Here is a 16,366-nt window from a genome sequence, read left to right as displayed (position 1 = left end):
GTGCCTCTGCCAGGATTCACAAGTGACATGTGTTTGCTGTCTTAATAAAATAAACAGTTGTGATTTCAAATCATTGGAGAGGGATTTTTCACTCTCCATATCTATCCTTTTGTTCCTTCCCCCCCTCCCTCCCTCCTCCACCCTCTTCTCCTAAACAGAATTAAGGCCCATTGAATTGAATACATATTTATTTAATTTTCACATTTGCAACAATAAGAGTATAGAAATACAAGAAAATAAAAATAAACTAAATAGCCAAAAAACACTAACATTGCGAACCTTAGTTGAAGTTTTAATAGTTTACGTATAAGTATAGGTAATTGTTTGGACAGTTCTATAATTAAAGACTCCTAAGTGGGTTTAAAGTCATCAGGTTTATTAATAGCTACAGTATTTATATCTTTAGTACAGTATTACACTAGGGGGTGGGTCCTATTTACCATCTCATTGTACCCTAGACTCCTGAATGTAACCTAAATTTTGTGATACCATATTGAAGCAGGTACTGTACAGTATGTTTACTAAGAAATGTGTACTGTCACGTCGTGACAGTTAATACTTACTGATACATCTATTTACCTTTAGATAAGGATTACGTGCAAGTCCCTGTTTCAGAGTCCTGAGTGTCATCTGAATGTCATTGAATAAGATGTCCTTAAATAATAAGTCAACTTCTGTGGTGTTAATCTTCCATTCATGTAACCAACTTTTCCACCTACTAATTACTGTCATTGAAGTTAAACAATTTGCTAGACTGATAATACTAATTATGTACATTATAGACCATTAATATGAAGGATTGAAGCCCACCCCACTTTCCAGCTCTCCCCCTCTCCCCTTAACTCCTCCTGCAGTACATGTAGGATACATACCAAATTTTCACAAGATCATTTGAACATGACATCCCGAAAATGTGTGTTCAAACTTCATTAAACGTTACACCATCTGTAAAAATTCTCTGTACAGTACAAGCATGCGTGATTGTGGGTACAGTAGAAGCTAGACACACTGCAAACATGATGTAAGCTGCTCCTTTAAATAGTATTTGAGGTCATTAATTTGGGAGCATGCAGTGGAACATGGGTATGACTGCAGTACTGTATGTTAAAGAAGTACACACCACATCATATAATTAATTTCGAACACACGTGGCAGTCTTAATTCGTTATCCAGAGAATCTGATTCAGAAGTTGCATAATCCTATGCATGTTGTTCTGAAAGTCGTGTGAATGTCATATGTACAGTATACAGTATGTGCAGGATGATTGATGGTCATGTACTGTAGTTAATCCTTTGCTCTCTGTATACCATATAGATAATGTAGTACAGTGATTTCAATTCCAGAAGCTCTACTGGTGAGGAGTAATTGCTGTAGTTGGATATCATAGAGGATGTTTTGGGGTTAAATTATGCTATATAATATGTTTTATTGTGGAACAACAGAAACCAATTGGCTACTGTAAAAACATAATTCTGTGGTGGAGTATGTCGACTACTGTAGATGTTGAGAAGTTTTGGATTACAGTGCTCACTGAACAAGAAAGTTGGGTTTGTCAAACTTGTTATAGATGGAATGCAAGCCAACCCCCAGTGAGCCCGTACTTCCCAACCCCCCCCCACTTACCTGGTCTTTAAAGAACATCCTGCTAGAATTGAAACGTCAGGCCTTTCTAACTTAATTTATTTTTTATCTATACAGGTACAGATAATTTTTATGCTAACTTTGTAAAGCAAATGTACTGTACAGTAGTCGCATTGAGTGTTAACAATTTGAATTGCATCTTTCATGAGGTGACACACAACTCAGCCGCCAGATGTGGGATTTTGTCTAGTATCTGGGCAGGTCGGCTTGTTTGCTACATCACTTGCAAGTTTGTGACATCACTTGCAAGTCTAACCCATCAGTTGCGGGTCATTTGGGAGCTCTTATGATAGTTTGTGGGCCAAATGTCCTCCTGAATATTCAATTCACTACACAAGGGCATGCAAAGGTAACTCAGTAGACTTCATCAAATATGAAGATTGCTACTGTAGTACTGCAGGATGGCAAAAGTGACTGCATGACAACAATTAACTCTCTTCCTGAAAGCAGTTTGTTTTTAATTACCTTGACAGTAAATATGATAGAATGGTGATTGTACTGCTATAATTACTTGCCAGTTATTTAGATGTACAGTAAACTTACTGTTATGTCCATGGTCGTGCAACATCCGAACAGGTGACACTTATACCCATCAAGACAGACAGATATTAACCTTTAAAACCACATCGATTTATATCTTGTTAAGTGGCCCATTTAATCCCCCTTAACATGTATGTTGACCCTGAGTCCCTAAACACAGACAGATAAGATGTTGATTAACTATATATATATATATGCAAAGTTGCAAACTACATACATGTAATCCTCCTTGTTGACCCTGAGTCCCTAAACACAATAAGATGTTGATTAACTACACATATGTATGCAAACTACTTGCTCCAGTAAACTTTTTGAGTTATTATTGAACAGCATGCAATTTAGTGAGATATTGTTCTGGATAGGATTCCTGACGAGCAGATTTACTTGGTTCCTCGCTTACCTGTCTCCTCACAGCCTCTTCATTCTTGTTTTACTGTGCCTATCTAGAGTCATTACTGGTAACCTTTTCACACTATTATGTTTAATTTATGAACAGCATTCAATAATTATAATGTTCTGGATTACTCACAAGCAGTAACAATATGTATAAGGACAGGTCTGTTAGTACCTGGGTGTGTGTAGAGATACAGTATGTGCGTACCTCAGAGGTATGCAAAGTGTCTCTTTTCAAAGCGATAACCTTCTGTAATGCATACAGTGAACTACTAGGGAGTATGCCAGTACAGTATGGTAGTAACGGCATGTGAAAATAATCACATTCACAGTAAATCAAGAAAGCTTATTTTATAATAAGAAATTGGTAAATGGAACTTAATTGGTACTGTACTTGTTGATACACTATTTGTGCAGTCACTGTACTGTACTAATGTATGTAACACAAAGCCTGGTTGGCAGTGTGCATCTGCTGTATGATCTTAGCCCCCCCCTCCTTCTCTTCCACTCCCTCTTCCACTCCCTCTTCCTCCACCTACAGTACCCCTCCCCTCCACATTTCATCTTAAATGTTAAAGTTGTGCAGTTCACAGTACTGTACTTACAGTACTGTACATCAAATTTGAATGCGATGATCTCAAGGCGACCCATTTTGATGGTTCTCACTTTACCCAAAAGCATCGAAGCACGAAGTAGAGCAAAGTATGGTTTCCAATTTTGTCGAAGAAAGATGTTTGTTGTATATAATCATAGACTCACAGTATAAGTTTTGTTGCTTTCATATTGCAAAATTCTGAACCCCCCCTCCTTACAGTCAATCATCTTTTAACACCTACTATGTCAATTTGTTTCTAACAGATTATCAAAGATGCAGAGACTATGCTACGGAGGATGAAGCACAGAGGAGCTTGTGGCTGTGATGAGACCTCCGGAGACGGGGCTGGTATTCTGACTGGGATCCCCCATAAACTCTACGCTCGTCTTCTAAGGTATCGTTGGTTTGCTCAAGTAGACACAGTATTGGCAGCAGCCTGTAGACGGTGCAAAACCAGTTCAGCCCACTGGGACAGCCCTCCTTGCACCCTTCAAGTTTCTTGATTTATATTATGAAAATGAGAAAACACGAATATCGGGCGTGTCTCTCCAGGCACCCCTCAATATTTTCCACTAGGCTCCTCCCTACAGTGATTGCAGGACCCCTTGGGCTGTAGCCCACAGACCCTCCATGACAGGCCTGTTAGGCTGTTTATAAGCTAATTAAGTAAGCCAGTGAGACAGAGGTTGTATAGTAAAGTATATAGATTTGGGTTTGCTGCATTTTTGCTTCCTTGAAGAGAGGAAAGGTTAGAAGGAGGGGATCCAAAAGGAGGATCCAGAAGGGAGGTGCATTTGTCATCGGTGTTGCACATAGGATCAAAACTTGTTTGATTGACTATGAACTTCCAGAGATAGTAGTTCTTGCAGAAAATTATTCTTTGAAGAAAGATCCTTGTCGTTAATTTAATAGTTTGTGGTATCACAGAAGGGCAATTAATTATAGTAAATGCTGTGTTTACAAAGCTAATGGATTTGTTGTGTAAATTGTGATAATGGGTTGTTTACTTTATAGGCTCGTTCCTTCACAGCCTATTGAACCTAAGTTTTGAAAGATAGAAACAGAAAACATTTGCCAAACAGAAGATAACTAGAGATGATGTGTGACATTATACTGTAGATTAGAATGATTAAGACCTTAGGGCATTATTTATGTTAATACAGTTTTGATGATGTCAAAACTTAACGATACTCTGCTGTTTAAATACCAGTCTATACATTCTTAGCATCAATACACTGAAACTTTTCACACTATGGAATATGCATGGTGATGGCGTTTGTAGAACTTTTTTTATTCCTTGCTGGAAGCAAATGAACCTATGCAGTCAGGTTGTGTGTGCGTGTGTGACACTTGCTTGGGTCTGCAATAACTCAACAACAGAGTGATGGATATTTGTGATACTTGCTATGTAGATGTACCCTATCGTGTTTGGTGCTGACCTTATGAATATTAATGAGATTTTCGGGTCAAACATAAAAATCTTTACATTGCATTAACTCTGCAACCTTAAAGCAGCATTTTGTGTTGGGTCGCTTTTTTCCACCTTTTTAACATGTGCATCGATTTTTTTACATGTATCAATCATAAAAGAGCAAACTAAGATACCATCCAAGTTTCACCCTGCCAAGAACGTTAATTAGCGAGTAATTAACGATTTATATCGATAACGAGTAAAAGTGTCCTCGACAAAGTTTTCATATCTCCAAATCCACTAGTTTGAATTCCACCAATCAGTGAATAGTATGTTTATTCATGAGCATTTTGCGTTTGGTCGCCGTTTTCTACTTTTTTGACATGTCCATCAAGTTTTTTACATACATCAAATCACAAAACAGCAAATTAAGATATTAGCCAAGTTTTTCCCTGCCAAAAACGTTAATTGGCGAGTATTCCACATACAAAATTAAATCGCATTCAGTTCCCAAACCCATTAGTTTGAATTCAACCAATCAGAGATGCAGGTTTAGTTATGAGCCATTGCTAAAATTAGATTCAAGACTTTGCGTTGGGAGTTGTTATGCAACTCCCTGGTACAACTGCCATATAGACTGTACACAAATCAAGCGTGGTGTTATATTACGTATCTGTCAATGACGTTCGTAGTGTTTAAATATTCATATTATGGGCGAGGTTTATTGGGTTCCCAACGGAAAATATCTTGGAGAACAACAAATTTGAAAGTTGCAATATTTTTGACTTTTATGCCACCCATTTGAAGTAAAATATAAATAGATAAGCTAGTTATGGTGGAGCATAGTGGAGTCAGTGAGGTTGAGAAATATCATAGTCGAGGACGCAAAATGCTGCTTTAAGTCAGATTGTAGCCAAACTTGATACAGTAGTTGTTGGTTAATAGCTGGTACATGTAGCCGTAGGCCATCTGGGTCCCAATAAATTCTGCGCTCAATTTTTGGGCCAGGCCTCAAATGCATTTTGGGACACATTCTTTGGGCCCAAATTTGTGGGGCCCAATATTTTGAGATCATTTGGGTGCAAAATATTTATTGGGCCCAATTTTTGGGGAGTGGCCAAAATTTAAAATTGCAATAAACTCCACAACCTTAACTCAGTTTGTATCCAAACTAGGAATACAGTTGTTGGTTTATAGCAGCATATATCAGGCATAAATATGACATACAGTATGAACAACACTTTCACATTCCACTAAGCAGGGAACCATAGTGCCCATTTGGGCTCTTGTTACAACATGCTTATCATTACATTTTGGAGGGAGAAAGTTCCCTTTTTGTAGCCCCAATAGTACGTTTTGTTGAGTTTGTGTAGCATTTAAAGAAAAAGTTGATGCTAAGAAGTGTTTGAAGACACCCACCTCAACTCTCTATTTACATCTTTATTGTGTATTTTGCTCAAATAGTAATACAGTACTATATGTCTCAGATGAGGTAACAATGTCACAGATGACAGATGTAAGTCTAGATGTAAGGAGACTACAGGGTTGAAAGTGGATCTAGTTCTTGGATGACTAACTCTTAAATAAAGTAGCTCTGCATGGTGGTACCAATTTGCCTGTTCAGTAGCTTGGCATTTAGAAATATGTTAGCTGGCTACAAAGTACAGGTACCAGTTCATCATTCTGTGCTGTTTTGTCTGGGGGGAAAAATCCATAGGAAATTGTAAAATAAGATTGGAAAATGCCTGCAAATCTACAAAGTTTCTGCAATTTCTCATGGTAATACTGTATACCACACAATTTTTCTACTGTAGACCATATTTGTGAAAGACACAAAAGCTGCAAATTGAGTCATATGCAGTTTATTTTGATTTGGCAGTAAGGATTTTCAGTGTTCAGCAACATCTGTGAAGTCTTGGCCATGACAGGTGCACTTTCATCTGCAATGGTGTGATTAATAATACTGTATATATTTATTTTTTCCCCTCTGTGTTTGGCAAATGAATCAGAGCTGCTTTCATGAGAGGTACACAATCCCATCCATCTGTTTACATTGGTAATATACACTGTACATATTTAGACAGACTTAAAATAAGTAGGAACAGCTGTTGGCATACATAACTCTGTGTACATACAGTAGCTCATCTGTGCTGAGTACCAGTCCATGGCTTGACTTTAGGAGTAGTCTGCACTCTGCAGTATGATAATGAATAAACACAACAATGTCTCCGTGTAAAATGAGATAATAATAACAATAATAATAGTAATAGTAACTAGTCTTACAGTATATGGCCCAGACTCCAACAAAAGTTGTCCAATGCGCTTTATTGCTGCTGAAGGTGCAGAAACTAATACTTTATCATATATATCATGGAGTCTTCATTGTAAAAATATGTGAAACAATTTACCATTACTTCAATAATTGCATGGACAATGAACCTTGGCTTGTTTGAAAGTTTGATATAACATGTATTCTTATTCTCATATCCTGCTTTTTGCAAAACTTTAAAAGGATAGAAAGAAAATTTGAAGTAATAGTTCTCGTTATAGCTCAAAGCAATCTTCTATGTAGACATAATGTACCTAAATTTCTTTACCAACCACAGAACCGACCCTGGTATTGTATATCAAATTTAATAATGTGTCTGTGACTCTGTGTAATATATATATTACACTGCAGGTACTGTACTATAGTTTTTTGTACTCTATTTCGGGGTGGTCAGTAAATCATACACTACATCATGCCCGCAGATCACCAATAAGAGCCGGCTGAGTAGTGGCCTCCATGTGAAGTGTACCCTGTACCTGCAACAGTCAGTAAGATCCTTTAGTGGTTTGTTTTACTGCACAGTAGTTGCAGACATGCAAAGACATTTGACGGTGTTTGACTTGTGAATCATGGATCAGTCAAAGACAGCTGGGTAGTGCTTAGTTAAATTGGATGGCGTGATTATGTAGTGATATACAGTTGTTCGACTGTTTCTCACTTACTGTACCCGCAGGGAGTAATTTATCCAGTATCGCATCGCAAAATGCTGGACAAAAATTGTCAAATTCCTATAGATACACAAGTCCACAGATGTATAGCAATCTTGTCACATTCTAATCACACTATATTATGATAAGAGACCAAATTCAGATCATTCAATATTGCTACACAAACTTTGAACACTAAATTATTCACTGACCTGTCTTCTCGTTACTGAAGCACACTTCTGTGAGTTTTGCTTCTGCGGTTTGTTTTATGGGTGGTTTGATAATTTGTAGCACTCACTGCTTATTATATTTTGCTACATTGCATGCTGGTCCACCACACTCTTTGTACATCTCTCTCGCTGTAAAATCAAAATTATGAGCAGTACGGAGAAAAAAAGTATTTTTTAAATGATCAATTGTTTTCAATATCCTCTCCTTTCTTTACCTATAGATATATTATTCATATATATATATATATATATATATATATATATATATATATATTTATACTGAAAATTGCATTATGTCATCAATAACAAGTCGAAAAAGGAAATCTCTTATTTGTCTTCTCTTCCAGATCACAGAACGTGGAATTGCCACCTCTCGGACAGTACGCTACTGGCATCTTATTCCTGGATAAAGATACATCTGAGACAGCAGAAGCGAAATTCACTGCGTTTGCTGAAGAACACGGAATGAAGGTGAGAGGGACAGCGGGATTCACCGCAATTGTAAATTTGGATGCTCCAGGCCTTGAAGAAGATTATAAGAATAAAATTGATCTTTAAACAGTGAATAATTTATCTGGTATTGCACAGCAAAATGATCTGCAAAATGGACAATTTTGCTATATATAAGGAAAAATTACAGTATATATATAGAAGGTTTTTTGTACACAGGGAACCAAGTAGTATTATAGACAAGAGTTTTCAGAATCTTCTAACCTGCTACACCAAATTTGGTCACTAAGTTAATTGATAGCCCAATTGTCTGCTGTGATATCTTCCGCGGCTGATTTGGACGATATCCCAGCATTGCGTGACAGTTGTCAGTGCTGTGACTGCTGTGGTAAACACTGTGACTTGTCACCTAGAGAGATTTGGTGAAATTTACCATACCCATTAACATATTGCGTGCCGTGCCGTGTACCAGGGAGTCTCCAATTTAGCAACTGCCTGTCACCTATCTTGGCTGATAGTCATGTTTGCTTTGACTGACATTCAGTATCATTGTTTGGCAAACAAAACTTTGTACACAGAGCTGTCAACCAGTGGAGGCAAATTACAGTTTTGACAATCTAGTTATAATATTAACCATGGAGAAAACCTTTTGAAACTGGTGACAGACTGAGTAGATATCAAACATTCCACCAATACAAGTATTTAAGGGGTCCTGTTACCAATAAGGAGAAGTGTTATTGTTCCCAATGGCACATGCATTGAATCAAAGAATGTTGTCCATATCAGAGTCCTGCAATTAAAGTATAAGACTGCTCAAATATAGAAATGTTTGGGCGAATCAAAACATCACAAGGCCGTTTGATGTTTTTTTCTTTGGAAATGCCCTGTCTGTGTGATGTATGAATAAACTTTTAAGAGCACTGTATCTTTCAGTATGGTTGCATCCATTCTGATTGCATTGTCACAAAAGAGTACCATAAAATAGTTCCTACGTTAAATTCATGTTGCCGTCCATCACTATGGATATGCTGAAACAAAACAAACACAGTGTTAGGCCTCTGATCCACCCGAATGGAGAGTTTGACTGGCCCAAAGCTGGTGTTCGATTCACCAAACCTACACATCTCTCCTAAAGTGTACATATTGGTCATTCAATGTTAAATATTTTGCTACATGTTTTAGAACAACCTGATTTGCAGTTCAGACGACCATTTTGTAGCGACAAGCAGAAAACTTCACTTGCAAGCAACGGAAAGTTAACTGTTTGGGGCCAGTCTTCAGTGCCTTTAAGTCAATTAATATTCCTCAGCTCATAAGCATCATATTGGATACAAGATACTGTACTTCAGGGTTTAAAGTTTATTTTGTTACTGTACAACTAGGATCAACATGGCTGCCTCAGCTTTAATACCTGCCTGATTAAAAATAGGTTTTAATAAACAACTGCATCCACCGAATAGCAACAAATGTTTATCTTTTGACTTTGACCCAGGCTTTTGACAAACAAGATAAAGTTAACTGCATAATTTTTTTGTTTTTTTTAAGCAAATGACAGTAAGAATGTTTACATTGCTCTTTAATGTCAAACTTACCAAAATAAATTTGGAGTATGACAAAATGAAATTTGCATTAGGTTGCTTGTTAAATGAGCTGTTGTTATGTTTCTGCGTGTGCTATAGGTCAAAGTACTAACTTATTTCGTATCCATTTGAGATGTTGCTACAGTGGCGTAGGAAGGTACTTTTGAGTGGGGGGCTGAAGACTGATGGCCAGCCTGGGGGAGGGGTCTAAGGGGAGGGGGTGTCCCCCTCCCCGTTGGGATTTTTTTTGCATTTCCAGGTAGCCTCAGATGCAATTTGGTGCAATATAGCACACTTCAACACCCACTCCATTTTGTAAATAATTTTGCATTTTCACCTGGCCTTAGATGCAATTTGGTGCTCCAAATGAGATTTTTTTTCTCATTTGGAAATGAAAAAGGGGTTTTCTGACTTGCGAAGCGGGGGGCGGAATGATTCTTCCGCCCCACCAGCCCCCCCTCCCCCGGTTCCTACGCCCTTGTGTTGCTACATTGCATTGAACCTAGAGACATTGTGTTCATATGGTGCATCTTTGCCTACTGTCTGGTAGTACCATGAAAATATTACATTCCCTGAAAGAGTGAAATTGTTGTTGGTTAGACTTTGGAACTCTGCCAAAGCATTGTTTAAATTACTTTCAAGGTAAACAGGCCTTGTTAATATCAGGGTTACAGGGTTATCGGTGTGATGAAACAATTTTTCATGTGCTTGTAGATCCTGTACTGTAATAGATGTGTATGCTGTGGTGTGGATCACATGTCATACCACCATAGGAATGACTTCATTGTCCTCATATGTCAAGTTGCTCAAAGTTGAAACCCAACAATTGCTCAATCAGGTGATCTGATGTGCAGGAAATCCATTGACCTAGAATATAATCTCATCTATCTATTGTATTCATGAATATGTCAATGCCAAGCTTGGCTTTAATCTTCTGCTTGGATATGTGGCAGCAGCCTACTGTTAAAAGTAAGTTGGCAAATAAACGGACTTGATAGTTCCTCTCAATATACAAAGATTGAATGTACACCGATCCAGGTAGGTCTTTCAATTGTGATTGATTGATTGAACTGTAGCTATAAATGTATATTGGGATGTATCTATTCAATGTCATATCTCTCTTGTGTGTGTTCCCCTTCCTCTCTCCCCCTCACCCCTCCCTCTCCCCATACAGTAGCTCTACACCAGGACTAATGCATCTCATATCACCTATCATACTTGACATACAATTGCTTCCATGAGTGAAACAACTTTCTTTCTTCCTTCTTTTTGGTGGAGGTTAAAATGTCATGTGAGATCTGATAAGAGTCAAATGTGGAAATATAACTCTGGGAAGTTCCCTTGTCTCTAGACAATAAACTTGGGCAAACGGTATTCATGTTATCAAGGTAGATTATTAATTCTTATGACAAGCAAAGAGGTCAATACATTTCTTACTGGTCAAAGGTTATCTGAGGTCAATCTGGCTTGTAAATATTATACTCCATGAGGGGTGCAGTACTGTTTGTCAACATAATGGATACTGTTGGCTTCTGTAGGAAGAAGGACTAGAGCACTGTTGTTTAGGTGAGAGTCAACTGAAGTCAAAATGTGACTCAGATAGAAACCTTAACCCTGCCAGAACTTTAGCTTGTATTAGCTTGTATTTGCCTGTCAAGACTATTTTGTGATCATGAAAAAGCCTTGTTTTACCTTTTCTTTTAAACATAAACCAACTGGAAAGTTTTACTTAAGGTAGTGTAAGAACGGGAGTACAGTGTTCAGGGATTCAGTCATGTAGGATGTTGTACTGAGAAGTTTGAACTGCATGGTAGTGTCCTTCTTTGGAATTTCACAGGTTTTATGTTGGCGAGATGTGGCTGTGGATAAAACCGTCCCGGGTAGCGTCGCCCAGACGGTGGAGCCCCGCATCCGACAGGTGTTCATCACTAGTAACTCCACCGATCAGGAGGTGTTCAGGAGGCAGATTTATCTTCTCAGGAAGCTCACTTCAAGAGCGATACCAGATGAAGGTCTCAGGTTTTATCTTGTTTGCTTGTCCCTGGAAACGGTCGTTTACAAGGTAAGTCGCATCATATTTGAAGGAGTCTATGCGTGGATGTGGGAGCGTGCAAGCGCATGCGTATGCGACATTTGTTTGTAAACACCGTAACTCAAAAAGTTCATGGTGGATTAACTTCATACTTGGTATTGGGATCTGTCTTATTGTGGGTTCAAGAGTAGTATTCATATTGAGTTCAAAAACCCTCATGTTTTCTGTAAAGTTCAATGGTCATTTGAGGTCAACAGAGGTCAAAGTCTGAAAACTTTGTTAAACAGAATAACTCAAATGTGTATCTCTGTTGAACTTCGTACGTGGTATGCAGATCCAGCTTGCAAGAGTACAAGAACTCTATTGAACTATATAGTTGAGATCAAAGGTCATTTGCAGTCAACATTTCTAGTGTTCGCGTGGCTGATAATCGTTTGAGACAAACGGTGTCGTAATTTTTTAGCAAACTGTATGGCAAGGAATCACAAAGCCAACTGGATTCCTGGTTCTTAGACAATTTCATGTAAAGCGATAATTCTGACACTACTACGTACATGTAAATTTTTGTGGTTATAACCTGTTTTGTAATTGTATTCAAATATAAGAATAGATGACAGGAGAGGTGTATACAGTAAATTTTTTTATATACCTTTCAATATGAGTATTCGAAAGCAGTCAAGCAGAAAGTTTTGCTTCCTGTCTAGTCCTTTCATCTGGAATAGAGAGACCTGGTAGACATGCAAAGGGCTCATGCTGTTCTTCAATTGTTCAATTCACACAAAAGGCACAAATATTTCATTCATCAATTGAAAAAAGCCCGCCAAAATGAAATACTGTGCTGTAGTGCATGAAAGAAATTTTCCATTCCATTATTACAAATTAAATTTGCATAACTTATCATGCTCTACTAGACTATGGTTGACAATTCACTACAATTATAACAATAGAAACTAGAGAAACCCTGTCTCAAGGTGTGGGGAGGGGGGGGGTGCAGATAAGGGGCCATGTGTTCCAAGTTCCATAATTTCTTGTTGACAAAGTTTTTGGAAATATTGGTAAAAAGTGAATCATTCATTAAGCTATGTTCACTCAATTAGTGTCAGAAATGTATGTCAGAAGAATTGTAGAAGCCTTAAATGGTTACACTTGTAAGAAGTCGGTATTATTTGTGTCATGTTGTTTTTCATCTTCCAGGGCTAGTTAACTCCCAAACAACTGAACAACTGAATCATTCATTGAGCTACGGTCACTCAATTAGTGTCAGAAATGTTTGTCAGGAGAACGGAAGAATTGTAGAAGCCTTAAATGGTAACACATGTAAGAAGTGAATATTATTTGTTTCATGTAATTGTTGTTTTTTCATCTTTCAGGGCCAGTTAACTCCCAAACAACTGTGGCAGTATTACACAGACCTACAGGACTCTGACTATGAGACTCACATCGCCCTTGTGCACAGTCGCTTTTCAACCAACACATTTCCAAGCTGGGAGAGGGCCCATCCGCACAGGTACTGCACATTGTACAGCTCTTTCTATATTACTCATGTTAAAAATACATTGATTTAGCATGAATTAATTATTTTTTTTTTTTGATTTACAATAATGTTGATTAAGCATTAATTGATTAATTTTTTAATTAATTAATTTTAAATTAATTAAGCATTATTTAAAAAACATAAAACTGCAAAAACCTATTTTAAAGAAAAGGGTAACAAGTTTATAGTTCTCATTTGTCTGTTCTTTCCACATGGATTAAATCACCATTTAAAATTTGAGTTAACTTTTCAGTTGACAATGCTAAAGCTCTAGCATTGGATATTCGGATGAAGAAAGTCTTAATATTTGACTTTCTGACAGTGATTTCTGTTTTAAAGTGTCATTTATCAATGGACATTATCAATGAAGCATTGCTAGAGCTACTCTAACTTTCAATTGCTTGATAGTTTGATGTTCTACCTATTGTGTAACGGTGTCCACTTAGCCAGTATTGTCAAAACACTTGTCCTTCCCTCGTACTCTCCCCTCCCACCCCCCTCCTCCCTACCTGTCCACCTTCCTAATCAGAAGGAAAACAAAATATCCCTTTTTTTGCCTCTTTAGTCCCCTGTTTTCTATTTGTCTTACTTTAACAAGTATGTATTCACCTAGCCAGCCAGGATCAGAACATTTGGTATAAGATCAACTTCAGACCTTTTGTTTGATTTCAATTGTTCGGCAGATACCTCGCCCATAACGGTGAGATCAACACCCTACGAGGTAACGAGAACCTAATGAGGGCTCGGGAAGGAGTGATGATGAGCTCAAAGTACGGAGACAAACTGAAACTGCTTTACCCGGTCGTGGAGGCCGACATGCCCGACTCCGCCAAGGTGGACAACGTCCTGGAGTTTCTGATCACTGCCGGCGGAAGGTCACTTCCCGAGGTAAGTGGGGTCAAAGGTCAACAGGAATCATAAGGAAGAAGAGAGGGGATAAAAGAGCCATTTCTATTACTTGACAGACAAAGAAAAAACCAGAGACTGCAAATTGTAAAATGGAAGTCCATGTATCAACCGAACTCTTTCTCGTTTGCCAATCTTGGCAGTGAGCAGTCTTTCTTTTTTCATTATCAGTTCAGTTTTGTACAATTTGCAAGACCATCTGTGGCAAGAGGTGCGCATTTATTCCCGAACGAAAGCTATTTCCTAAACAATTTTGAACCCACTGTCTTCCAAATGTTAGTTATTCATTGCTCGAAGTACAACTGGATAGATCTGCTTGATGACAGAGCTGGTTAATATACTCTGAGGATAAATAATTTTCAATACGGTATGCGTTATCTCCTTGTTTCTCAGGCTGTAATGACCATGGTTCCCGAGGCCTGGCAGAACGATCCCTTGATGACACCAGAAAAGAAGGACTTCTACCGATGGGCTGCGTTTGCCATGGAACCTTGGGACGGTCCTGGTATGACTCACATAATTTCCCTTTTCTACTCTTTTGTCAAACTGTCATCAGTCAGTAATTTCCTTTCAAATACTCTTAAAGAAGATTGAAAGGGGGCAGAATTTGTAGTAGGAAGTTGATGGTCAAAAAATTGTTGTTATATTAAAATGCAAATATGAAAACTAAAATAGTTGAAAATGCCACTGACATGATCCACCGGAGTTCAGTCAAGTTTTGTAAGCTGGTATGAGTTGAACATCTTCTATTCTTGAATGAAGATATAATCGTATGAACTTTTCCAAAATCATTTTCTATTGTTGGCAATTTTTCTTTCGGGGGGGGGGGGGGAGGGAGGGGGAAATTTGACTGGTTTGTGATTTGCTTGCCAAACAATTCTAGAGATTTCTTTTTATTCTTCATTATTTCATTTGACTATTCTTTACTATTTATTATTCTTGATTTGTTCTGCCCCTTCCCATCAGCCCTGCTCACATTCTCCGATGGCCGCTACGTCGGTGCCATCCTCGACCGTAACGGCCTCCGTCCCTCACGATATTACATCACCAATTCAGGGTACATGATAATGGCCAGCGAGGTAGGCGTGTTGGACGTACCACATCAGGATGTTTTGCAGAAGGGGAGACTACAGCCCGGCCGGATGCTGCTCGTGGACACTGTCGTTGGGGAGGTGACTAAAGACGAGGAATTAAAACTGCAGATTGCTCGCCAGCGGCCCGTCGGAAAGTGGCTTCAGGAACAGGTACGCAAGATTGCAGAAGAATGGGAAGGGAAGGACAGGTGCGGGGAGGACAAATGTGACATTTAACCACCACTTATGGAGTGGGAAGGAAGGGGTAGATTAGAGGGAAGAGAACCAAGTAATATGTTGATTGACTTCAAAGTATTTGACAAAGACCTAAAAAACTCATCATGTAGCCATGAACATATCATAAATCTCCTTTTTCCTTTTTTTTTGGGGGGGGGGGGAGGTGAGGGGCTGGCAAGATTGCAGACCATAGCTAAAACTGCTCTACTCAAGTCTGTCAGGGATGGAATATTATTGTATCTTCTTCTCAATCTTTTTTTCCAGGCCATCAATCTTCAGGATCTTTACAATGCTCGGGCACAGAGCAATTCTCATGAAATGAAGAACGGCAAGGGAGAGATTCCATCCGTTCAGTCCGACCTTCGTCTTCCCCTCTTTGGGTATTCCTTAGAGCATCTGAATCTCCTCCTCGTACCCTATGCCAAGAACAAGTAAGGAGATGCGGTTGTCATGGGGATGTGGGGGGGGGGGCAGATGCGAAGGGAATTGAATTCTCTGTTGATGTATGTTCTGGTTTCTGATAAGACTTGCAGAAGTAGCTCTTTCCTTCCAAAGAGAAGTTTTTTTTATATCAGAATGGTCAGTACTTTGAGGATGATGGCAGTAAGATGCATATTGAAGCATAAACATGAGTCATATTTAACTTTTAGAGCATAATTTGGGATGATTTTGCTGATGTTTGAAGTATTAAAACATCAGTTGAAGTTTCTTGCAAGTTCTTAAGAGTTGGGTAACCAAGATCTTTGCCCCAAAATACTTGCTACAGG

At 38.5% G+C, this 16,366-nt stretch overlaps 1 protein-coding gene across 1 annotated transcript in view; it reads left to right on the top strand.

Moving 5' to 3' along the window:
* Positions 1-16,366, top strand: part of LOC139962501 (uncharacterized) — a 49,917-nt gene that overhangs the window by 4,372 nt on the left and 29,179 nt on the right. The window contains exons 3-10 of the mRNA XM_071962522.1: positions 3,434-3,564; positions 8,135-8,258; positions 11,655-11,879; positions 13,220-13,356; positions 14,067-14,271; positions 14,683-14,794; positions 15,256-15,533; positions 15,864-16,030. Of these exons, the coding sequence (XP_071818623.1) occupies positions 3,434-3,564; positions 8,135-8,258; positions 11,655-11,879; positions 13,220-13,356; positions 14,067-14,271; positions 14,683-14,794; positions 15,256-15,533; positions 15,864-16,030 (1,379 nt within the window). The remainder of the gene's footprint in view (positions 1-3,433; positions 3,565-8,134; positions 8,259-11,654; positions 11,880-13,219; positions 13,357-14,066; positions 14,272-14,682; positions 14,795-15,255; positions 15,534-15,863; positions 16,031-16,366) is intronic.

This window comes from Apostichopus japonicus, chromosome 21 (genome assembly GCF_037975245.1).
Source record: "Apostichopus japonicus isolate 1M-3 chromosome 21, ASM3797524v1, whole genome shotgun sequence".
Lineage (NCBI taxonomy): Eukaryota > Metazoa > Echinodermata > Holothuroidea > Aspidochirotida > Stichopodidae > Apostichopus > Apostichopus japonicus.
This window is presented reverse-complemented; position numbering and strand designations above follow the sequence as displayed.